At 32.7% G+C, this 27,548-nt stretch overlaps 3 protein-coding genes across 5 annotated transcripts in view; 1 reads left to right on the top strand and 2 right to left on the bottom strand.

The window, feature by feature from the left end:
- The window catches only part of LOC144850656 (U3 small nucleolar RNA-associated protein 4 homolog), a 66,702-nt gene extending 48,736 nt beyond the window's left edge, over positions 1-17,966 (top strand). For all 3 annotated transcript variants that reach the window (XM_078708008.1, XM_078708007.1, XM_078708009.1), the window contains exons 14-19: positions 28-144; positions 701-955; positions 1,966-2,061; positions 2,670-2,855; positions 9,613-9,717; positions 16,928-17,966. In XM_078708008.1, coding sequence (XP_078564134.1) covers positions 28-144; positions 701-955; positions 1,966-2,061; positions 2,670-2,855; positions 9,613-9,717; positions 16,928-17,047 — 879 coding nt within the window. In that variant the 3' untranslated portion in view covers positions 17,048-17,966. The remainder of the gene's footprint in view (positions 1-27; positions 145-700; positions 956-1,965; positions 2,062-2,669; positions 2,856-9,612; positions 9,718-16,927) is intronic.
- The window catches only part of LOC144850692 (chromosome transmission fidelity protein 8 homolog), a 119,149-nt gene that overhangs the window by 11,127 nt on the left and 80,474 nt on the right, over positions 1-27,548 (bottom strand). The window lies entirely within an intron of this gene.
- LOC144849591 (uncharacterized) overlaps positions 23,750-27,548 on the bottom strand; it is a 48,952-nt gene continuing 45,153 nt past the window's right edge. The window contains exon 6 of the mRNA XM_078706550.1: positions 23,750-27,131. Within this exon, the coding sequence (XP_078562676.1) occupies positions 26,562-27,131 (570 nt within the window). The 3' untranslated portion in view covers positions 23,750-26,561. The remainder of the gene's footprint in view (positions 27,132-27,548) is intronic.

Genomic DNA, 27,548 nt, shown 5'->3' with positions numbered 1-27,548 from the left:
ATTAAATTATTTTGTTTTAATTTGCAGGGTATTGACCAGATTGTTTGCTCTTCAATAAGTAAAGATGGAGCATGGATTGCATACTCAGATGTACACAGAGTCAAATTATTCCACCTCAATCTTGATGTCCCGTCCCTTCAAAAGGTAGCTTATTTTATATTAATATAGATAGATTATTGTCATTCTACACATCATCAATATCATTATTACTGTAACTTCATCATCACCATATTGATATAAAGTTTGCAGTACACCACGTATATAGGCCTATAGTTCTGAAAATAACTGTTTAGTTTTGTTTTGATCAATATACTTTGGTCGTCCTTAGGAGTGAGAATGTCGAGGAGTGATGATACAAATTATTTAATAGTATCTAGTCTAGGCTAGTTAACAATATAACTTTAGATAGTATTGTTGCAGGCTTGCCACACTGAAAGCTAGACTTAGACTCTAGAGAACGCCGGCAAGGCTGGCCTAGAGTCGGCCTCGTACTGGCCTACCCAGGCCTAGATTTTTGTGGTGCTCGACATCATGCTGGTGGTGGTGGTGGTGGTGGCGGCCCATTTCCAATGTAAGAGTGGGCTCTACTTACTAAGGAACACAATGTTTTTACCTTAATGGATTTTTGGATTTATATTTATTGTTTAATATATTTATATAATATGTTATAATTATAATTGAATATAATATTTCTTTTAAGGTTGCATGTCTGCCAATGCAACTTGCTCCAACACATCATCTTGTCTTCTCTTGTGACTCATCCAAGCTGTTCCTAGCGACAGACTCCTGCTCCGTACAAGTTCTGTTACTGGACGAAATACAGCCAACACTGCAACATACATTCCATGCAATGGAAAATTCCATACTGGTATTAGAAGCAGACAGTTCGGGGGCGTTTGTTGCTGCGGCAGACGCGGAAGGGAATGTAATTGTCTACAATGTAAATAATTTCAAGGTACGGTTTTCTTCCAACAATGTGTGTAGTATTTCATTCTTGACATTTCTTATTTCTTTATTGCCAGTTACATTAACAGTGCAAAAAAATAAAATAAATAACACAAAAAAACATGAAATGATAGTGAAACAAATCCCTGTAATGGGATGACTAGACAACCAGCTTTGCCCTTGTACCAGTATTTCTATAACGCTTTTGTACTTTTCTACATTGTTATCTTTGTTTGTGGTACTTTTGTGAACTTACTAAAGTCAAAGTAATATCATGAGTAGTAGTGAGTGAACTTAGAACTTAGTTATTAGTACTACATTTTTTAGTGCGTGCAAAATTCAAGCCATCTAATCGTATCTCATGCAATCAAAAGTTGCATTATTCAACCTGAATACTAAACTACAATGTATGACCATCTACCACTAGCCCAAAAATGCACAAATCATGCACACCATCTCATGAATTCAGAACCCATGCAGCAATTCATGAATTAATCTAACTTTAATACAAATATATATTAGCCACGTCTAGTTATATATCATCATTTACAGTAGAGTACCATATTGATGCCCCATTGCTAGGTTTTATGCTAAATCACCTCCTTATATAACCATAGTCATTTATGTGACAAAATATAAGACTAAATTGATAAATGTGTATTGAATTTGCTGTCATCATTGAAGCAATATTGGTATTAGTCATCCCGGAATTCAATTTGATTTCAAATATAGACACAATTAAGATACCATTACTGAACATAAATTTTCTATATGGCTCATCAGACATTATTTATTGTATATCTAAACCCAAGGTCATGTCTAGGCTTACTATAAAAAAAACCTCTCAAACTTTCTCATTTTATGTTGCACCAATTAATTTAATATGCAAGATGTGTACATGTGATATTTTATTATCCAAAACCACCAGACTGTTTCGACATCGTAGATTATGTTTCGTCCCAGATGGATAGACTTTCTTGTATAAAATTTTATATATTTTTTTCCCTGTATATGTGCTAGGTTCACTGTCGGTTACCAACGTATGCAAGCCAGCCAAAGGCACTAGCGTTCAGTCCACATTCTCCAGAGATTTTTGTGGCGTACGCAGATCAAATGGTATGTTTATAATAAGAATAAGGAATACCCCGATAAAAATAGCTTGGAATAAAATCACTCTTTTCTATATTTAGTCTTCTTTTGTAAAATGAATGCATATATATTATATATTCATTGTCTTGCATTTTATTTATAGCGAACCGTAATAGACTTATTTTTAACCATTTTAAAGACGAAAAAAATAATTGTAATAGGTCCATATAGTATTCATCTTCAAGATTCAGATGCCTCTTGAAACTGTATCTAAAGCTCTGTCTATGTGACAGAAAATGTGATGTGCCCATATATGAACATGATGTCATATTACTATCATATTTGGGCACATCACATTTTGATAGTGTAGATGGAGCTTAATTCATGTCCTCTTGTTTTAGAGATTTCAAAATTTAAAAAGATCTTCTCTTGTTTGTCACAATGCAAAATTAAGTAAATCATTAGTTAAATGACTTTTTGATAGTATTTAAAGCTCTGTCTACACTATCAAACTAGTTTGACAAAAAAAGTGTGATGTGCCCAAATATGGTGGTAATTTGCCTAAATATGATAGGGATACGACATCATCATATCCATATATGGGCACATCACAATTGGATTAATGTTATTTTTAGCTTTATGAGTACAACTTAGAACTGAAGTCATACACTGATTGGAGTAGAAGTCTGCATAGGTGTAAAATGCATCACGCTTGGCTGAGAAGACGCCACAAGGTTACTCGTGTTATGTATAGCGCCACCAATCCTAATATTGTGTTTGTTTATGATGTAAACATGTTATGCGCTATCGACAAATCAAAGGTGAGATATTAAACTTTTTTTCTCATTAAAAAGTAATATAACATTGGTTTTGTTGTGTATATAACAATGATATATACCAGGTTTGCATAGTGTGGATACAATTTTGTGGAAAATCTCCCGAGATTTCACAAGGGACCTCTGAAAAAAAAAACACTGATGAGAGGCCTGTTTTTGTTCCGAAATGTTCAGAGTTATTACTGTGCGCATTTGTATTGCCCTGGTATTAAACTGACCAATCATAGTAATCAAATAGCGCGCAACTACGTATTCCCTCCAAGATTTCTTGGGGGTTCGTGTATGCGTGTATGAAAACGTGTAATATATCGGAAGATCAATCCGGATTACAACTTGTTACAAGTTGTACAAATTTATGCAGATGGGAAAAGGTAAAAGTCTCTTCTGATGCTTAAGGAGTAGGAACTGAAACTAAGACAGGATTGAACCCTGCACCTTGGGATTGGAAGGCAAGGACGTTAACCACCAAGCTACAGTAAGTTTTTTAATTTGCGAGCTGTTAAGGTTATAATCTCAATATTTTGGTGCAAACTTTTAATGAAGTATGAACTGGTATTATCACAACATATAACAATATCCAGAGGTTGGTAAGTTACTGTGTTGACATAAGGCTGAACAAACCGAACCAGTACAATTTAGCTTTAATGCCAATTCACACAGATCACTTGCATATCTCGCGTGGAGATACTAGATATACTGAGCGGAACCGCCCATCCGCTTCGCGTTTTGTGTAAATATTCATAAGAAATAACATAGATTCTATACTTTTGTTTCCGTTTACAACTTGCTATTGTCGGTCGTCCGTATGAATGGGCCTTTAGGCTAAGGATTAGATGCTCTTTTGACCCCGTCCACCACAAATGTCACCATTGTTTATTGCTACCAGCAGAACAGAATTCTTAGTAGTATGCTAATATACTGTATATACATTGTTATGTGTTGTATATTAACTATTTATGATGCTTGTTCTAAATAAATACCTACCTCCATACGATACAATTCTACATAATAAAAATATAATTTTTCAATAATTTATATTTAAACAAAGAAATTCGCCCAGTTAACTACTGGAGATCACTCAATTTATAAACAATGCTTTTTATATATCAATGGATGGTATACTCTTTCATTTTAGTCTTTTTTCATATATTTTAAGATGAACCCTTAATGTCGGCTCTCTCGGTGATCATTCAAAGATAAGAAAATTTGAGTTAAATGTGTGTATCGGGTAAGACCAGGCACAGAAAAGAAAAAAAACAATAAAATCGATAAATTTGAAACTAAAACCTTTTTTTTTTTATTTCGAGAAGTATGCTATAAAACGTTATCGCAGTCATAAAATATACAGTATGGTGGACACGCAGACAAACCCAGATGGCTTTAATCAACATGCAGAATTTTTTTTTTTTTTCTGTACGCAAATTATGGCATAGTAAAACATTTATAAAAGAAAACTTAAAGATGAAAGGTAGGTTAGATAAATTTTGTCCATATTTAGGTTTATCTGTATAACTGTATAACATCGGGTGACAATTTTACATTATAATATTTAATACAATAGATGATGGGCCTACAGTATCTATATTTATAGTACAAAGAAAGGAAGTAGTATTTGAATGCTTGTTTCGTTATATCAAAATGACTGCAAATGTACTGAAGAACTACATTTTGCCACACTAGGCAGTACAGGTATCTTTCCTAGTATAACAATATATAACATTTTACAAATCTAATAGAATATTAGATAAATAATTGTGTCTATCCAATAACCTCTATAAAGGGGACGACTTACTGTGGGGGTCCTTGGAGACCCAACAATGGCCCTTTAATAGGGCTGGTCAAAGTCATTTTCTTGTTTGTATCACTTGTAAGTGTCCTCATAATAGAGACGTTCCCAATGTTATACTGTATTTTAAAATTTAAACATAAGATGTTTCTATTTTTATAGCAATTTTAACTAATTTTTATTTATTTGTAATACAATTCATTTCAGTCCTTGACTGTCGTTTTGTAATATATTTTTATATACCGAATAAATAAATAAATAAAATGTAATTTGATATTTGGAAAGTGTGCTGACTACAGTATGAGTAAACTTGTCATTACTTGTTTGTGTGAAGTGCACTTTATAACCAGTAATGCTATCTAATGCTGTAATATTTAACCTATATAATTGAATTAACCTAGTTTGTAACTTGATCCAGTTTACATAGTTAACATGACCATAACCTGATAATGGTTATTTAATCTTATTTGTGCATTAACATTCACTTTTAATACATTATTGTGAGATTGAAATAAATGACACCTTTACATAGTATAAAAATCCTTTTGAGGAGTTACTGTAGGCGCTATTCTGTCTTCATTTTGTTTTAGTAATAATAATTGAAACAATGTATTGCATGGCTGAAGTGAGTCTATTGGTCCTTATACATTTTTAAAAAGTATAGTCTATTTATCAAGATGATCCAACAATTGTAGAGGTAAAACCAAGGCAATCTAAAACCTGGATGCCATGCTTCGAAGGTCAAAAGGTTTATCTTTGGCTGCAACACGATCAGTTACACACCCCTTATAGACACTGCGCGCCACGTAGAATATGTACATAGTACAGTACTGTTGGTATTTGTCGCAGCCAGACATAAGATCAAAGGACTGTTACGAGTTCCCATCTTGGCAAGGAATGAAACCCTATATGTTTGTAAATCTTACGCACGCAACAATTTGCATACTAATCTAGAATTGAACCAAAGGCCTTGAGATTGGTAACATTTAACCACAAATTTATAGTAACACTACATAAACATAATATATTTATATATTGTATGTTGTATGCGCCTGACCTTGACCTCTGACACATCGGGTCAAATGAAAAGAGAATGTCTTATGAGCAATCTTATATGTGTGAAACGATTAAGTAATGTTTGTTAACCCCAAAGTTTACAGCCGTTGATGATTGCTATAAATGTATTTTTAGTTGTTGGAAATATTATCGGGAATTTTCAGCCTTCACATGGTGCCCTTCTGTGCCGTTGTTTTTTTAAAATTACATAACTTTTCAGTATTCATAATCAATAAAATTCCAAATAAATTGAATTGTGAAGATTTATGCTCTTCTTAATAATCTAATTATTGGAATTTGAAATTCTTTAAATTTAAGATTTATGCCAAAAACAAATTAATTATGTTATATATTACTGAATTTACCATTTGTTCACCATTGTTATGTATTTTGATGTTTATTGTTGTTTAAATGATTTTTATTTTTGACTTTTGTATCAGAAATCTTAGAAATAATATTTGTTTTTTTTTGTTTTTTTTTCCAAGAGTTTATTCATTTTTGTTATGGTTTTACTTTTACTGGACACAGTAGGCAACAATTATTACTTATATTATTGGAAAAAAGGTTATTTTGAAAGGTTTTATTGATTTATAGGTCTGTGTTGCTTCCGAGTTCTAGGCTAATAATTATTTACACGTTTAGAAACGCTAAAAATATACATGATATAACTTTATGTAACAGAAAAACCTATTGATAGTAATATATTTGAAGCCAAATGCAACCTCTTACAGTTACTAGTTTTTGAGCACTGTATTCTAATTGGTTGGTGGACTTGTGTTAAGCTCTGTCTACACTATCAAACTAGTTTGACAAAAAAAGTATGATGTGCCCAAATGATGATGTTTGCTTAAATATGGTAGTGATATGACATCATCATCTCATTTTGTTGTCACATATTAGAAGGGGAGATGACCTTCGCAAAACTTGTGTTACGGACCCTAAAGGATAATCCTCAGTCTCATGAGGGTCACAGGGGTCAATGGCAGTAGAAATCGATTGCCTTTGTTTATGTGCCGCGCTATTTCTTTGTACAATGAACGATGATGTGCTGTATAGAATTCGATATTAAAATATGCTTTGGGCTAAAGAACCTATTTCTCAAGCGCCCATTGTAACATAACAATACTTTTAAAAGTTCAGGTATATTAATGTTTTTGCATTTTACATATACATTTGATATCTAAATAAGCATCCTTTTTTTGACTGGTTTTTTTTTTTCCAGTAGAATTTTAAATAACCTTTATTAAACCACTTGTAATGTCATAAATTGTCCTTTAAATCGAATTTCCTATACGAAATTGGACTGAACTCCTTTATTTTTTTTCGTTTTCTAAAGAGATGGGTAATAAGTTTGGAAATGACCTAATACTCATTTTAATTTAATGTTTTGCATGTACCTGTTGCTGATATAAAATACAATTATTTGTTTAGATTGTAATAGGATCCCAATGGAAATAAGCTGATAAGCTTTTTTGGGCTATCCTGGAAAATATTTTATAAATGTATTACTGTATTTGTAATGTCCGTAATTTATGTTATCACTTTGTATGTATACAAGGACTAGTGCAGTTCCTCCGTACCACGCCAAGCAGCTATCCAATTTTTTTTATTAAATGGCGTAATACATAACCGAGAATGCAAGCAGACTATTCTATTATTCAATCATTAATGTATGTTTCTGAAAATGTATATTAATATTTTTATGATGGCATGAAAAAGTCCTTCATTTGCTTTGTCTTTACTGGTTACATTGTGACCTTTAACCTTACGACCTACATCCAAACATTTACGACTGATTGCTTCACGACACGTGAATTATATCGTTTCATAGAATCTGGTGAACATTCTGGAAATATTTAACGATGATTTTGTAAGAATAATGTAAAGAAAGTATGGATATTGTACAATCGTATGCTATTACTAGAAAATCTACTTACTCAATACACCTTTAGTGCTGACCTAATACGTCTCGTTTTCAGGAAAGTCTGGTATTTAGAATGTGTTTTTCATGGTAAAAATGAATTTGGGACCTTTTATACCTCAAGAAAAGTATTGGGAGAGTTGACTGTATTTATTGATGTCGGGAATGACAATATTTCGTGCTTACTTAATATTGCATGCTTGCCTTTTACTACACTAAATCATGCTGGTAATGCTTTTGACCCCTAGACTACAGTACATTTGTTAAATATCATCATAATAGATATCTTTTTATATTATATAAACAAAATGTTCTGCTACTCAGTAAATTGCATTTTAATTTTGTTCAAATTAGCTACGATCAATGACGATTATGGTTTCATAAAACATGGCAAATTAACTTTTTTTTTAATTAATCAATGTGATCTTTGTCGTTATCGATCAACCATTCTAAAACACGTCTTGTAATTGGAACAATCAAAATTACATTATCCACTTAACATTCGACCGTGAACTTCCCGATCTTAAAATGTAAAATTTGTGGGGAAATCCCATTAATGTTGTTCGTAAGGGGAGACCATTATTTATGCCTCTTCCAATAACACTTGTTTTTCGCCTCACTGAAACCCTTAACATAGTCGTCCATAATTTTACATTGCATTTTGCATGTTTGTCGATCAATACAGCCTTTGAAATTTCCACAATTATTTTTGTTTGTCTGTAAAAATCGCAGGGTCGTTGTACTGTACGGCCTGACGGCTACAATACAGTAGAAATATGATCTGTTCTCTATTATTTGCCTTTGAGCTATAAATTAATATGGCTATGACTCGAAATAATGCATTGAATACAGTAAGGAACATTTCCGATTTTAGTGCACTTTATGATTGAGCAATTGCATTTATATTAAGATTCATGTTGTTATATGGTTTATTACTATATGGTTTAATTAATATTATATAATTGCACGTTTGTATAAAAAAATGTATTCATTTTTTTTCTTGATAATTATAAAGTACTATTAATCAGTTACAATAACAAAATTGTATTTTATGAATAAAGCTCTGTCCAATATCAAACTAGTTTAACAAAAAAAGTATGATGTGCCCAAATATGGTAGTGATATTCCCAAATATGGTAGTGATATGACATGTCCATATATGGGCACATCACAAACTAGTTTAACAAAAAAAAAGTATGATGTGCCCAAATATGGTAGTGATATTCCCAAATATGGTAGTGATATGACATCATCATGTCCATATATGGGCACACAACAAAAATGTTGATAGTGTAGATGGCAAGGATTAAAACAACCATACTAATATGCCAAATCCTCTGTATATACAGTGTACTGTGTGATACCATTTGGGCGACGGCCTAACCAACGTTAGCATGACGTTCACGAGGAACAAGGCGCTAACTGTCAAAATGACAAACTGAACAGTTGTGAAATAAAGCAAGCTTTTTGGTGTGAATAAACTCAATATCACAAATTTCATCCATTTGTTGACACTGTCTTGCACGTTAATCAGAATTAAATTAGAATTAGAATGTCTGCTCGATCGTTGGCCAATAAAGCTTGAAAATATTTCCACAATCTGTCTGTAGCGTTGGGTCAACGTACTTCATATTATGAGTACAAACAACAGACATGTCTTTCCTCCTCTGGTTGTTACATATGAGCAATTACATTACATTAGATCCCCTGTTAAGACGATGCCTTTGGGACCCAACAAAATGACCCCCTTAATGGGGTGCATTGCTGAAAATGTAATATTAAAACATTCGATTCATTTGAAAGTGTCCCCTAAATAGAATTTATCTGGTCACATATTTCTTGTTTTAGACTTTTTAAAATTTTACCACTTCCACTATATCGAAAAAAGATAATATGCTGCTATATAAAATTATTACAGGTAGACGAGACAGCGTTTAATGGCTTCAGATAATTAACCAATCTTTATTTTTATCTTGTAGCCATTACCAAAAGCACATCAGCAACTTTTCAAGAAAGGATCAATTCAAGAACCGAATGACAAATGTGTTATAACTCATGGATTTAACATTCATCAACAATTTAAGGTTAGATCAAATACAGTAGCCACTATGTTTTATTATACCGTACTGCCCTTTTACCGAGACCCACCCACCCACACCTACTTACACACCCGCCCACATTGTCCCATCATCTTTAGTAAGTAAGAATATAAATATAAATAAACATTTCTAGAAATGTTTATGAGGTGTAACATGCGTTCACATTATGGGTAAACTCGATCAATGTGCAAACTTCCCTCCCCACCCCCTTGGGCGTTTAGTCAGAATGCAATATGAATGTTTTGGTAACCTAAAATTCACGACAGCCGACCTTGTACACAAAGACTCTACCATGTGTTATTAGGAATAAAATAATGCATATCATATATTCAACTCCTATATTCATGCATGGTGCGACACGTATTCAACATGCATCGCGTGACAAGTTTTCTTTGCTCATTTTTTATTTCTTTGAAATAGAGATAGATTCAATGACTTTCATTTTGTAATCGTCATCCTGAGTCATCGTGTCTTTGTTGCGTTATGGTACCATCATCTTTGTTTATCTAACATTTGATCAACCAGTTTTGGAGAATTTTTGTTTCTGTTTGTTACAACCTTATCTATATATAATGGTTGTTGAATTTTTCTGAAGCACAATAAATTTCATCAGTGTTCATCGATAATTATCACTACATCAACAGTATTCATTCATCATTACATCATCCTTTTTATCAGACCTATTTTCATCAATGATTATCATTACATATTCCTTTTTCATCAGTGTTACTTTCATCAATAATTATCACTACATCATCCCTTTTCTTCAGACCTATTTTCATCAATGATTATCATTACATATTCCTTTTTCATCAGTGTTACTTTTATCAATGATTATCACAACATCATCCTTTTTCATCAGACCTATTTTCATCAATGATTATCATTACATATTCCTTTTTCATCAGTGTTACTTTCATCAATAATTATCACTACATCATACCTTTTCATCAGACCTATTTTCATCAATGATTATCATTACATACTCTTTTTTTCATCAATGTTACTTTCATCAATAATTATCACTACATCATCCCTTTTCTTCAGACCTATTTTCATCAATGATTATCATTACATACTCTTTTTTTCATCAGTGTTACTTTCATCAATGATTATCACTACATCATCCATTTTCATTATTACATACTACTTTTCATTAGTGTTATTTTCATCAATGATTTTCACTACATCAGCTTTTTTCATCAGACCTATTTTCATCAATAATTATCACTACCAAATCCTTTTCCATCAGTGTTATTTTCATCAATGTTTATCACTACTTTATCCCTTTTCATCAGACCAAATTTTCATCAATGATTATCACTACTTCGTCTTTTTTCATCAGACCTATTTTCATCAATAATTATCACTACCTAATCCTTTTTCATCAGTGTTATTTTCATCAATGTTTATCACTGCATCATTCCTTTTCATCAGACTAATTTTCATCAATAATTATCACTACATCATCCTTTTTCATCAGACTTATTTTCATCAATAATTATCACTGCATCATCCCTTTTCAATAAAAATTGATTTCAAACATAATACTGACTCAAAGACTTTAAATGTCTACCTATGATAGTTTGTCATTAATTAATTGGCCTAGAAAACAAAAAAAATTTTAATGCCACAGACTCATCTCCGCCTTTGTCATAAATTTAGGTTAGAAGATATTGTTGATGAAATTAAAAATAATGAACACGATTAATGTTCCCTGAACCATACCATATGAATCATTCATTTTGAATGATTTATCTGAGGTTGAATGTTCTACGAATGTTCATGTGCGTGACCTAGGAATCGAGGGGGGTCGTATTTCCTTTGTCGTTCTTTTTTCTTTATTGCTGATCCATAATGTTTTCTAATTACTTTTTGTACGTACAAGTTCACATCTTTCATTATAATGTTCTAGCACATTCGCTTTTTATTCTACGCTTTCTGTGATCATTTTTCTTCTTTACTTGATGTCTGAAACGTGTAATTCATTTAAACATTTCCGGAACTTGAAACAGATGGACCGGATGTCATTTCTCTTTCTTTTTAAAAAAAATTGTATAAAAACTTTTACTTTGAATCTGGTTATAGCTTGTTACAAAAGAATTAACCTCGGGAGGAAAAGGACGAAGCCAGATTTTGCCACTTTAGGTTTGCTTTGAAACTGTCATCTGGTATAATAAACATTGTTCCCCCAAAATTTGAATATGTTTTAATTAAGAGGTAGTTGTTTTAGGATTTCATAATTGGAGGCCTCTTCAATTTGATGATGATAATGATAATAACAGTCAACAAATGATCTTGTACAAACCAGGAATACAATAGAAGCATTATCTCAGTTATTTTGGTGAATACTAAGTACCGTGGTGTGTGTAATTTGTGGTAATTAATAATAACACGGCTAAAGTGGCAAGGATTTCCTTGCGGTAAAGATAGAATATATTGTGGAAGTGGTCTGCTGACTTGTAACAATACCGAAACCACATTATGTTAACAGCAGTGTATACATATATTCTTTATTAGTTATCCGCTTAGTAGCGGATAACTCCTTGTAATCGTCCTGTTACTTTTTTTAGTTATCCGCTTAGTAGCGGATAACTCCTTGTTATTGTAGTGGATCAATATTTTTTTTCTGTATTATTCTTATTTCTTTCCCGTTTTTTTGTGGCTCACGTATCTCTAAAATGTGTAAACATAATATTTCATAACTTTGACAACATGTGGGCATTTACGTGAAGTTGTGCACCTCCTATTTTGAATGACGTCAGAGTTGCGCAACGTGACTTACGCGCGATTTTATGATTTTTAATGATTGATCATAGCTTAAAAACCAAGCGTAATTTTTTTTTTACCCTTTATGAAAATTTAAGTCATATCAAGGGCAAACTTTTAGTTAACTAAAAATGGCGTGTTTTACAAGAAGTTACGCGCGCACGCGCATTTAAAATTTTAAAATGTGCAAAATTAATTTCTAATCAACTTTTTACGCCATTCATGACATTTTGCGCATGTCAAAATTTCCCGCGCGCGCGAACAATTTTACGCGTGCAGTGCGCACGCAGCTTGAAAATCATGTTTTTTTCTATTAAATTGTGATTTCCAGCCTTTCCTAGTCATTTTTAAAAAGATTGACATCATTTCAAATTAAAATGACGTCATACGTACACGTTGATTTAGACCATTTGCATGCGTTTTAGTTGCAAAAGTTACAAAATATTGTCAAAATTATGCCTATTTTGAATCTATTATAGCTCCTCAGGATCAACCGTTACCCCCGAGTTTTTTAACTTAATATGTAAGCAGATATGTTGTAGATATGAATTCATGCAGAATTTTTTCTTTACGGATGTTGTGACGTCATCGTATGGCCACACAAATGTAAAAAATAGGATTTTTGTCTCTTTCGTTATTGCTCATCACATTCAATGGAGCGCATCACGCTTATCCGTCTTCCATTTTCTCCGAGATTTTAATATTATCTAGGTCAATCAACTATCTTTCGCATGAGTTAAAAATATTTTAATTTTTATAACGTCATCATGCCTAAAAATTTAAATTACGTGGGTCATTAATTTTATCTTTACAGTAAATTTTAATCTGTTATAGCTCGTAAGAATAAAATGTGATAATCACGATTAAAACGTTTTCTGGAAGCTATTGGATTGTAGATACGAACTTATGTGAACATTTTGTCAATCAGATGTAGTGACGTCATCATATGGCCAGTTGAATAAAAAAAGTCGTATTTTCATATTTTGCGTCATAGTTCATCACATTTAAAAGAGCGCGCATCTATATTTTACGTATCCAAATTTCTTCTACACGCTAATATGTTGTTGCTGAGATAATATCCTTCCGAAATTGGTATTTTAGTGTTTCATTTTGATACCGTCGCCATGTTAAAAAATGGAATAAATGGCGGGTCCCGTAATTTCACCTATTCTACACTGTATGTAATATGTATACAGATTATACTGTTTATACTGTATATACTATATGACACAAAATTGACAGAATTCAGCACTAACAACATATCATATTCTTCAGATCAGGTCATAATGCCATACTCTTTTTCTGGGTGCAAAATTCTAACGTATGACGTGCACGTGGCGTTTGTCGTGCGGATAACTAACTCGTCAAAGTGACGAGTTTCATGTCTAGTTTTTTTTTCTTATTTCTTTCTCCCTCATTTTTGTGTCTCACGTATCTCAAAAACTTGTAAACATAACATTTCATAACTTTGTCAACATATGGGCATTTACGTGAAGTTGTGCACCTCCTATTTTTGAATGACGTCAGAGTTGCGCAACGTGACTTACGCGCGATTTTATGATTTTTAATGATTGATCATAGCTTAAAAACCAAGCGTAATTTTTTTTTTACCCTTTATGAAAATTTAAGTCATATTAAGGGCAAACTTTTAGTTAACTAAAAATGGCGTGTTTTACAAGAAGTTACGCGCGCACGCGCATTTAAAATTTTAAAATGCGCAAAATTAATTTCTAATCAACTTTTTATGCCATTCATAACATTTTGCGCATGTCAAAATTTCCCGCGCGCGCGAACAATTTTACGCGTGCAGTGCGCACGCAGCATGAAAATCATGTTTTTTTCTATTAAATTGTGATTTTCCAGCCTTTCCTAGTCATTTTTAAAAAGATTGACATCATTTCAAATTAAAATGACGTCATACGTACACGTTGATTTAGATCATTTGCATGCGTTTTAGTTGCAAAAGATACAAAATATTGTCAAAATTATGCCTATTTTGAATCTATTATAGCTCCTCAGGATCAACCGTTACCCCCGAATTTTTTAACTTAATATGTAAGCAGATAAGTTGTACATATGAATTCATGCAGAATTTTTTCCTTACGGATGTTGTGACGTCATCGTATCGCCACACAAATGTAAAAAATAGGATTTTTGTCTCTTTCGTTATTGCTCATCACATTCAATGGAGCGCATCAAACTTATCCGTCTTCCATTTTCTATGAGATTTTAATATTATCTAGGTCAATCAACTATCTTTTGCATGAGTTAAAAATATTTTCATTTTTATTACGTCATCATGTCTAAAAACGTAAATAACATGGGTCATTTATTTTCATCTTTACAGTAAATTTCAATCTGTTATAGCTCGTCAGAATAAAAAGTGATAATCATGATTAAAACGTTTCCTGGAAGCTATTGGATTGTAGATACGAATTCATGTGAAAATTTTTCCAATACGACGTTGTGACGTCATTACATGGCCAGTTTAATAAAAAAAGTCGTATTTTCATATTTTGCGTCATAGTTCATCACATTTAAAAGAGCGCGCATCTATATTTTACGTATCCAAATTTCTTCTTCACGTTAACATGTTGTTGCTGAGATAATATCCTTCCGAAATTGCTATCTTAGTTTTTCATTTTGATACCGTCGCCATGTTAAAAATAAGAATAAACGAGGGGTCCCGTAATTTCACCTATTCTACACTGTGTGTAACATGTATACAGATTATACCGTTTGCACTGTATATGCTATATGACACAAAATTGACAGAATCAGCACTAACAGCATATGATATTCTTCAGTTCAGGTCATAATGCCATAATCTTTATCTGTGTGCAATATTCCAACGTATGACGTGCACGTGGCGTTTGTCGTGGTGCGGATAACTAACTCGTCAAAGTGACGAGTTTCATGTCTAGTTTCTTGTGTTTTTCTTTGTATTTAACTTTTGTTTGTCTGAATATTGGGCCCTCTGGGATAACAGCCTGAAGAGGTCCCTCAGTATAAAAAAGAAATAAATAAATATCGTTGCTAAAAAATCATGAGAAATATCAGGGCACATGCTATTAATAACAATTAACTATTTATTTACGTTATAAAAGTTGCGATTTCAAAGTGTATATTTAGTGAATTCAAAGCTTAATAATCAATATATTTAACAGAGCGAGTGTGAGACAAAATTATACTAATTAAGAGTGAGTTTTAAAAAATACTACTGTAGGCCGTAATTTAACATGAGGCGAGCTGGGTGAAAGAAATTTGTGCGGGATTTGAAAATATTTGATTCAATGATTATAGGTTATGTTTGAATATTACTGTAGCGTGGGAAACGAGACTGCTACAAAGAATTGTATGCTGAAACCGAAATCCTTACAGCAAAATACTTCCGGGCATATCGACTACAAACAATGAACCTAAGCATCTACTGTATGTAATAAAAAATTATTGCCTGACATTTTCCTAATTGGCAATACAACTTGACTATATTTTTCCCATCGCGGCTTCTTTTCACAATGTCAGGAGTCTAGGTCGGCATTGACGTCACATTTATATCTTACAACTCCATCATATCATGTACTATACGCCTGTTATTTGTCTTTGTATCTCTTGACCCACCTTCCTGTTTATTGGTTTATTTTAAAATGTTAATACTAAAATAATTTTACATATTTTTTACTAATAAATTTTTTAAAAGTCCATCTTGCTGTAATATTAAAAGCATAGATAGTTTTTAATATTTAAAAAAACATTTTGCATTGAAACATTTTGCGCACTACCCCCTCAAGTGTATGACAAATGATTCTTGGTAAATCTTAAAGCATTATGTTCACAAATACCATGATGATGGTGGGATTATACTGGGATTGCATTAAGGGGTGGGATTATACCAGGATTGCATTAAGGGGTGGGATTATACCAGGATTGCATTAAGGGGTGGGATTTTACCCGGATTGCATTAAGGGGTGGGATTTTACCCGGATTGCATTAAGGGGTGGGATTATACCAGGATTGCATTAAGGGGTGGGATTTTACCCGGATTGCATTAAGGGGTGGGATTATACCAGGATTGCATTAAGGGGTGGGATTATACCAGGATTGCATTAAGGGGTGGGATTATACCAGGATTGCATTAAGGGGTGGGATTATACCAGGATTGCATTAGGGGGTGGGATTATACCAGGATTGCATTAAGGGGTGGGATTATACCAGGATTGCATTAAGGGGTGGGATTATACCAGGATTGCATTAAGGGGTGGGATTATACCAGGATTGCATTAAGGGGTGGGATTATCCCAGGATTGCATTAGTGGGTGGGATTATACCCAGATTGTATTATTAAACATGGTATTATACTGCATCTTGCTTCTTGCCTATTCTGATGATTTATTAAATTTCCTATTTATCAATTGCTACATTACAGCCATTGTTGTTTCTGGATAACGTGGATTTAGACAACAGTCTTGTGATGGTTGAGTATGTGATGCAACGTTTTATTGAAAGTCTTCCCGCCACTTTGAAACAGAAGAAGTTTGGTACATAGTTCAAGAAATGACGCGCAACAGAGGGCAATAACACCAGCTATTCCTCGACAAGAAAACTCCAGAAAAACGCCCAATTCTAAGTGCTGTATCTCTACATATGACAATATTTGTCCAGTATCAAGGTAAATTCCATAATACATCATTTCATGTCAATCACATGTGGTGCCTGTATCGTGGAAGGTTAGGATCGATGATACAGATACATAGAATTTGCCTATGATACTGCACAAACCTATATACAGTACCAAGAAAAGGATTTTATAGGATTTTATTTAGAAAGTAGTGTAAAGCTCTATCTGCACTATCAAACTAGTTCGACAAAGAAAGTGTGGTATGCCCAAATATGGTAGTGATATGCTTAAATATGGTAGTGATATGCTTAAATATGGTAGTGATACGACATCATCATGTCTATATATGTGCACATCACATTTTTTTGTCGCATAAAGTTTCATAGAGCTTTAGTTTTGCCTGAGAAAGGTTAGAACATACAAGATGTCAAGTTTGCATTGAAAGTTTTCAAGGAACAAAACACACATGATAATATCAAGGATATGGCTTTGTGAATAACTTGATTCTTCCCATCGTGGTAAAAACCTTGATTCCACTGTGAAGCAGGCATTTACACAATTACTTAACATGCTACTATTCCATTGGGAATCCAAAGGAATCCTTGGGAATGGGAATAACGTTTGAAGTATCTATCTCATAGGACCTAACGGAACAAGGTTCGAAACTAAATACCATCATTTCTAAAGTTTGTTATTGTCGTGCAATATCGATCAACTTTTGACAGTTGTTGCCTGATTATATCGAAAATTTCGACCCTTTTTATATTTCGATAAAATAATGTCTATGAAATTTTAGGATGTAATTTCAACCTTTACAATAAATTGTTCATGTTATTTCAAAAATTCACTTTTAGTGTGATAATAGTACTATATGTTGCACAATGTGTTCTGTGCATGTTACCTCAATATTATTATATATACATATTGTTATATGTCAATATTTTGGCCAATCTTATGAAAAAATCCCTGTACAAGGTTTTTTTTTAAATAGCAAAATTTCGACCCTTTCATTTTTTGACTTAAATGGTTACTATACGTCTAAGAGATGATCAAAACGCAATATGTGCGCATATATATCAATATTATTGCATAATAATAGTATTTGAAATGTGCATATTTTGGCAATTATTCGAAAAAATGGCCAAATTTCGACCCTTTTATTTGTTGCCATAAATAGTTACTATACGTCTATAAGATGATCATAACGCAATATATGCACATATATAGCAATATTATTGCATAATAATAGTATTTTAAAAAGTGCATATTTTGGCCATTTTTCGAAATTGCGTTGCGCCTGTCAATTGTGCTATAGTAACCAGTTTTATCAAAAAATAAAAAGGTCGAAAATTGGCCATTTTTGGAAAAAAATCCCTGTACTATAGTACAGGGAAATTTTCGACCCTTTTATTTTTTTACATAAATGGTTACTATAGCATAATAAACATGAGCAGAGTCGAATAATGGGTTCTGCGCATGTCAATTGTGCTATAGTAACCAGTTTTATCTAAAAATAAAAAGGTCGAAAATTGGCCATTTTTGGAAAAAATCCCTGTACTATAATACAGGGAAATTTTCGAAATATGGCCAATTTTCGACCCTTTTATTTTTGACATAAATGGTTACTATAGCATAATAAACATGCGCAGAGTCGAATAATGGGTTCTGCGCATGTCAATTGTGCTATAGTAACCAGTTTTATCGAAAAATAAAAAGGTCGAAAATTGGCCATTTTTAGAAAAAATCCCTGTACTATTAGTACAGGGAAATTTTCGAAAAATGCCCCTTTTTCGACCCTTTTATTTTTTGACATAAATGGTTACTATAGCATAATAAACATGCGCAGAGTCGAATAATGGGTTCTGCCCATTTCAATTGTGCTATAGTAACCAGTTTTATTGAAAAATAAAAAGGTCGAAAATTGGCCATTTTTGGAAAAAATCCCTGTACTATAGTACAGTGAAATTTTCGAAAAATGGCCAATTTTCGACCATTTAATTTTTTTAAATAAGTGGTTACTATAGCATAATAAACATGCGCAGAGTCGAATAATGGGTTCTGCGCATGTCAATTGTGCTATAGTAACCAGTTTTATCGAAAAATAAAAAGGTCGAAAATTGGCCATTTTTGGAAAAAATCCCTGTACTATAGTACAGGGAAATTTTCGAAAAATGCCCCTTTTTCGACCCTTTTATTTTTTGACATAAGTGGTTACTATAGCATAATAAACATGCGCAGAGTCGAATAATGGGTTCTGCGCATATCTATTGTGCTATAGTAACCAGTTTTATCGAAAAATAAAAAGGTCGAAAATTGGCCATTTTTGGAAGAAATCCCTGTACTATAGTACAGTGAAATTTTCGAAAAATGGCCAATTTTCGACCATTTAATTTTTTTAAATAAGTGGTTACTATAGCATAATAAACATGCGCAGAGTCGAATAATGGGTTCTGCGCATGTCAATTGTGCTATAGTAACCAGTTTTATCGAAAAATAAAAAGGTCGAAAATTGGCCATTTTTGGAAAAAATCCCTGTACTATAGTACAGTGAAATTTTCGAAAAATGGCCAATTTTCGACCCTTTTATTTTTTTACATAAATGGTTACTATAGCATAATAAACATGCGCAGAGTCGAATAATGGGTTCTGCGCATGTATATTGTGCTATAGTAACCAGTTTTATCGAAAAATAAAAAGGTCGAAAATTGGCCATTTTTGGAAAAAATCCCTGTACTATAGTACAGGGAAATTTTCGAAAAATGCCCCATTTTCGACACTTTTATTTTTTGACATAAGTGGTTACTATAGCATAATAAACATGCGCAGAGTCGAATAATGGGTTCTGCCCATTTCAATTGTGCTATAGTAACCAGTTTTATCGAAAAATAAAAAGGTCGATAATTGGCCATTTTTGGAAAAAATCCCTGTACTATAGTACAGGGAAATTTTCGAAAAATGGCCAATTTTCGACCCTTTTATTTTTTTACATAAATGGTTACTATAGCATAATAAACATGCGCAGAGTCGAATAATGGGTCTGCGCATGTATATTGTGCTATAGTAACCAGTTTTATCTAAAAATAAAAAGCTCGAAAATTGGCCATTTTTGGAAAAAATCCCTGTACTATAGTACAGGGAAATTTTCGAAAAATGGCCAATTTTCGACCCTTTTATTTTTTGACACAAATGGTTACTATAGCATAATAAACATGCGCAGAGTCGAATAATGGGTTCTGCCCATTTCAATTGTGCTATAGTAACCAGTTTTATCGAAAAATAAAAAGGTCGAAAATTGGCCATTTTTGGAAAAAATCCCTGTACTATAGTACAGGGAAATTTTCGAAAAATGCCCCTTTTTCGACCCTTTTATTTTTTGACATAAATGGTTACTATAGCATAATAAACATGCGCAGAGTCGAATAATGGGTTCTGCGCATTTCAATTGTGCTATAGTAACCAGTTTTATCGAAAAATAAAAAGGTCGAAAATTGGCCATTTTTGGAAAAAATCCCTGTACTATAGTACAGGAAAATTTTCGAAAAATGCCCCATTTTCGACCCTTTTATTTTTTGACATAAGTGGTTACTATAGCATAATAAACATGCGCAGAGTCGAATAATGGGTTCTGCGCATGTCTATTGTGCTATAGTAACCAGTTTTATCGAAAAATAAAAAGGTCGAAAATTGGCCATTTTTGGAAGAAATCCCTGTACTATAGTACAGTGAAATTTTCGAAAAATGGCCAATTTTCGACCCTTTTATTTTTTTACATAAATGGTTACTATAGCATAATAAACATGCGCAGAGTCGAATAATGGGTTCTGCGCATTTCAATTGTGCTATAGTAACCAGTTTTATCGAAAAATAAAAAGCTCGAAAATTGGCCATTTTTGGAAAAAAATCCCTGTACTATAATACAGGGAAATTTTCGAAAAATGCCCCATTTTCGACCCTTTTATTTTTTGACATAAGTGGTTACTATAGCATAATAAACATGCGCAGAGTCGAATAATGGGTTCTGCGCATGTCAATTGTGCTATAGTAACCAGTTTTATCGAAAAATAAAAAGGTCGAAAATTGGCCATTTTTGGAAAAAATCCCTGTACTATAGTACAGGGAAATTTTCTAAATATGGCCAATTTTCGACCCTTTTATTTTTGACATAAATGGTTACTATAGCATAATAAACATGCGCAGAGTCGAATAATGGGTTCTGCGCATGTCAATTGTGCTATAGTAACCAGTTTTATCGAAAAATAAAAAGGTCGAAAATTTGCCATTTTTGGAAAAAATCCCTGTACTATAGTACAGGGAAATTTTCGAAAAATGGCCAATTTTCGACCCTTTTATTTTTTGACATAAGTGGTTACTATAGCATAATAAACATCCGCAGAGTCGAATAATGGGTTCTGCGCATTTCAATTGTGCTATAGTAACCAGTTTTATCGAAAAATAAAAAGGTCGAAAATTGGCCATTTTTGGAAAAAATCCCTGTACTATAGTACAGGGAAATTTTCGAAAAATGCCCCTTTTTCGACCCTTTTATTTTTTGACATAAATGGTTACTATAGCATAATAAACATGCGCAGAGTCGAATAATGGGTTCTGTGCATTTCAATTGTGCTATAGTAACCAGTTTTATCGAAAAATAAAAAGGTCGAAAATTGGCCATTTTTGGAAAAAATCCCTGTACTATAGTACAGGGAAATTTTCGAAAAATGGCCAATTTTCGACCCTTTTATTTTTTGACATAAATGGTTACTATAGCATAATAAACATGCGCAGAGTCGAATAATGGGTTCTGCGCATTTCAATTGTGCTATAGTAACCAGTTTTATCGAAAAATAAAAAGGTCGAAAATTGGCTATTTTTGGAAAAAATCCCTGTACTATAGTACAGGGAAATTTTCGAAAAATGCCCCATTTTCGACACTTTTATTTTTTGACATAAGTGGTTACTATAGCATAATAAACATGCGCAGAGTCGAATAATGGGTTCTGCGCATTTCAATTGTGCTATAGTAACCAGTTTTATCGAAAAATAAAAAGGTCGAAAATTGGCCATTTTTGGAAAAAATCCCTGTACTATAGTACAGGGAAATTTTCGAAAAATGCCCCTTTTTCGACCCTTTTATTTTTTGACATAAATGGTTACTATAGCATAATAAACATGCGCAGAGTCGAATAATGGGTTCTGTGCATTTCAATTGTGCTATAGTAACCAGTTTTATCGAAAAATAAAAAGGTCGAAAATTGGCCATTTTTGGAAAAAATCCCTGTACTATAGTACAGGGAAATTTTCGAAAAATGGCCAATTTTCGACCCTTTTATTTTTTGACATAAATGGTTACTATAGCATAATAAACATGAGCAGAGTCGAATATTGGGTTCTGCGCAAGTCAATTGTGCTATAGTAACCAGTTTTATCGAAAAATAAAAAGGTCGAAAATTTGCCATTTTTGGAAAAAATCCCTGTACTATAGTACAGGGAAATTTTCGAAAAATGGCCAATTTTCGAGGCTTTTATTTTTTGACATAAATGGTTACTATAGCATAATAAACATGCGCAGAGTCGAATATTAGTTCTGCGCATGTCAATTGTGCTATAGTAACCAGTTTTATCGAAAAATAAAAAGGTCGAAAATTGGCCATTTTTGGAAAAAATCCCTGTACTATAGTACAGGGAAATTTTCGAAAAATGGCCAATTTTCGACCCTTTTGTTTTTTGACATAACTGGTTACTATAGCATAATAAACATGCGCAGAGTCGAATAATGGGTTTTGCGCATGTCAATTGTGCTATAGTAACCAGTTTTATCGAAAAATAAAAAGGTCGAAAATTGGCCATTTTTGGAAAAAATCCCTGTACAGGGAAATTTTCGAAAAATGGCCAATTTTCGACCCTTTTATTTTTTGACATAAATGGTTACTATAGCATAATAAACATGCGCAGAGTCGAATAATGGGTTCTGCGCATGTCAATTGTGCTATAGTAACCAGTTTTATCGAAAAATAAAAAGGTCGAAAATTGGCAATTTTTGGAAAAAATCCCTGTACTATAGTACATTGAAATTTTCGAAAAATGGCCAATTTTCGACCCTTTTATTTTTTGATATAAATGGTTACTATAGCATAATAAACATGCTCAGAGTTTGAAAAAAGTTGAGTTTGAAAAAATCCCTGTACTAGTACAGGGATTTTTTCAAAAATAGCCAAATTTCGACCTTTTTATTTTTTGACATAAATAAATGGCCAATTTTCGAAAAAATCCCAAAATTTTTCCAAAAATGGCCAAATTTTGACCCTTTTATATTTTTACAATATTTTGCAAAAAATCTTTGCATACCTCAATACATATTTTAAACAGTCGATATTTTGGGTATTTAAAAAAAAAATCCCTGTTATAAAATTTTCTAAAAAATGGCAAAAATTTTACCCTTTTAATTTTTGTTGACATAACTGGTTACTACATCTCTATAACATAGTAATAATGCAATATCTGCAATATAGCAATATTACTACCGTATAATTGCTATAATTTAAAGTTCATTTCCTGTACTATATTGTCAATATCATATAGGCCTATATTCTAATAACACTAATACTAAAAGAAGTTGCACATGATTTATAATAGACTTATCAACTGGTAGTTGATTTTATTAGAAGTATGGCATGTTACACATATCTATCATTGTATTTAAACTAATACTTTGCAGTTATGATTAGCAAAATACCTGGCAAATTAAATTACTACAAATCACAAAATATACTATAAACTGGATTTTAAATGAAGAAAAACATTATTTCTCTGTATTTTTTAAGTCAGTAACAATTGTTTTGAATGACGTACAAGTACAATGTTTAAAAGGCTCAAGGTAACATTATTGTACTCACTATTTCAAGTAACAAAAATCACATTTAAAATGTTATTTTTAAAAAAAGACAAAAAAGGTAAAAATAATATAACATAGCTTTGGCAAATACAGACCATTTTGTGAAAACCATATTTCATTCTGCTGCAAAAAAATAAACGTATAACAGCAAAGATACGCTAGGTACTCCAAAATCACACACATTATTCAGGTTGTACCACCCCTCAAACATGCCCCTTCCCTCCCAATATCATCATGGTCTACCCCTAGCATTGCACTTTAAATACATCATGATTCATTTGTTACTTAAATACACATTCAGCATAAGAAATTGGGCTGCAAAATCTGTAATAACCTGGCAATATATTATTAAATCTTTAATCCGCATATAACACACATGCTTTATTGTTTTTGTTGTTTAAAATTGTTAACAAACATGTGATGGGCTATTTTAAAATTAAAACAAAAAAAGTTAGCTACTTGTTTTGAAACACCCACAAAATCTTTGTCCGGCAAAGCGTTCCACAGAGAATGCTCAGAGCATCTTAATACTGCTGTATGCTGGGCTTTCAATGCTGCCAAGATGCGTTATATTTTGTTTTAATGCATATTTCACAAAATGCCAACTTGGGACTACAAACTTCACATAACCAATAAGAATACTGTATTTTCATACATTTCTCTTTGTTTTCTTATTACATAATATTAATATCATCTTTATCAATGAAAATGTTTTACCCACTGTTCCAATGGTATCATTCATTTGTGTCTGGTAGTAGCATATGTAAAGATATTTTTAAAAAGTTTATGGAGTAGTCTGGATTAAGCAACAAAAATTAAACTAGAAGTGATGATAAATAGGCCTAGAATGTGATGGATCTTATTCCCTTTGTGAAAAAAGAAACCACCTATAACAATTCTGGTAACGGAAATATTCTGTTCAACAAGGGCAAAGCATAGCCTTGCAATTCCATAGAATTATTTATCTGATATATTGTAAAATTAGCAACACCTAGTAAATGGAATCTTTCCTATTAGTGGGCTTAAAGTAGTTTCCACATGGACCTATAACTGAATTAAATAAATAAATTGTTAATATAATATAGTTAATGTGACAAATTTCTGGAACAGTATGTTGTGGATTTGATACAAACTGTTGAGTATGAGGGAAATGTGCATATATTATGACATATATGACCGAGTATAGTCCCATGGGGCCTAGATATGAAATTTGGGGATTGTACTTGAGCATGGGATTGTACTTGAGCATGGGATCATACTTGAACATGGGATTGTACTTGAGCATGGGATTGAACTTGAGCATGAGATTGTACTTGAGCATGGGATTGAACTTGAACATGAGATTGTACTTGGGCACGAGATTGTACTTGAGCATGGGATTATACTTGAGCATGGGATTGTACTTGAGCATGGGATTGAACTTGAGCATGGGATTGAACTTGAGCACGAGATTGTACTTGGGCACGAGATTGAACTTGAGCATGGGATTATACTTCAGCATGAGATTGTACTTGGGCACGAGATTGTACTTGAGCATTGGATTATATTTGAGCATGGGATTGTACTTGAGCAGGGGATTGAACTTAAGCATGGGATTATACTTGGGCATGAGATTGTACTTGGGCACCAGATTGTACTTGAGCATGGGATTATATTTGAGCATGGGATTGTACTTGAGCATGAGATTGTACTTGAGCCTGGGACTGTAATTGGGCTAGGATTATACTCAGTCATATACGGTAAATCTTATTGTTTATACTGTAATTTGATTTTGAACAGTTTAATAGTTCAATAAATTATTATTTATTGCATAAACTCCTAAAAATAATGTTATAAAGAAATTAACCTGTGTCTATATTCTTATATAAATCTCAAGTATTTAAACTGTGGGGTAGAAATTAATAATAAAGTATCTATTTTTAAATATTTTATCTATCTAGTTAATGAAACCATTTCATAAGGTTCTAGAGTTTATTGATGTCACTATGTTAGACTAGAGTATGACTTATAATTGCATGATACCAGAGTAAACAATTTGAAAGTTCCTGTTGCATGGAAAATCAATAATAATGGGATTTAAAGGTCAAAGTTGAAGGCTACAAAAATCCTTGATTTATAACATATTATCTGTCTCCACCAAAAGGCAAATATTGACCTTGGAAAGTTTGTCTAGACCTACTTGTCGAAGACATGTCAACACTTTTTGCAATAAAATAGATTTTTTTTAAATAGTACACAGTTGTAAATAACATTATTATAATCTAGACTACAACATCTTCACTAGTTCAGCAGCTAACATTTAAATGTTCTCAATTACTGGGAATTTGTGATATACGCATCAAAAACCATTTATTCCTTTAGGCAAAGAAAGATATCCAGCAATCAATTTTTTGTTGACACTCCAGGATCGCTTCATAACACTCAACATCCAGTACAGTAGTAACATATATTTCATTTGGTCCATGCACGCTTTTTCTATATTCCAACGATTTAAAAAAACCACAACTTGCCCGAGCTCAGCATTTTCATCCGCACGTTTCGTTCCAATTGTTAAGAATTATTGTTTTCCGTCGTATCATTTTCCTTTCCTTTAACATTAGATTTATCTTTTATTTTCTCTGACAACTTTTTATCTTTTGCACTTCTCTGTGTGTCGTCTTTGGTTGTTATTGCATTGGCCGATACAAGCCTTTGGCCTGTCATTGCCTTGTTATAGGGAGGTAATTCCTCCGTGTCCAATATGTTAAGAGAAGTCCTTGTTTCACTGTCTAAATATTTTACATGTTTTAATCGAGGACTCGGCGTTCGATGACGATCAGAACTTAATCTTGATAAATTCGATCGTAAAGACGGACTAGATTGCAACAAATCGTTTGGCATTTGACCACTACCAACGACTACGTTTGGTGCGGCACGAATGCTACTTGGTTCATTTTCTAAATACACATCAAGAAAAATGCGTTTAGGAGTTTTACCCTCTCCGTCTGGTAATTTGACGGATGCGGGATAGTTTTCAGTTAGTGAATTATTTCCACGTATAATTTTACCTTGTTCACGCAAACGTTCTTGTTGTACAACTTGTGAAAAGGCATTTTGATATATTAATAACGGTGGCTGCCTCTGTAAAAACAAAAAATAAGTAGATTGATATTCCTCACTGATAAATGCTTAATGCTTGCTGATCTGTGTACGTGCATTATGACACACACAGATATAGTTGTTGAACAGGATTTTGTAAATACTTTGACAAGATGATGAAAAGATGGATGGATGACCCTGTAGGTCAGTAGAATCCCTCCTTTGGGACATAGCTATTCAGAGGATACTCCAACTATTAGGGGACACTTTCCGTGGAAACGAATAAATGAGGAAATATATGTAATTTTTCTGGATTCTGAATGTGTCCCCATAATACTAATACAGTTCCCAATAAGTATGAATATTTTTGCATCCGACTAAAGGACAGACAGGATGCACTACTACCAGTCAGACATATTTATTATTGATTATTCATATAGCAAAATTTAATTATGAATA

Source organism: Antedon bifida, chromosome 8 (genome assembly GCF_963402885.1).
Source record: "Antedon bifida chromosome 8, ecAntBifi1.1, whole genome shotgun sequence".
NCBI classification, from domain to species: Eukaryota; Metazoa; Echinodermata; class Crinoidea; order Comatulida; family Antedonidae; genus Antedon; species Antedon bifida.
Note: the sequence above shows the minus strand (reverse complement) of the source record. Positions and strands in the feature narration are given on the sequence as shown.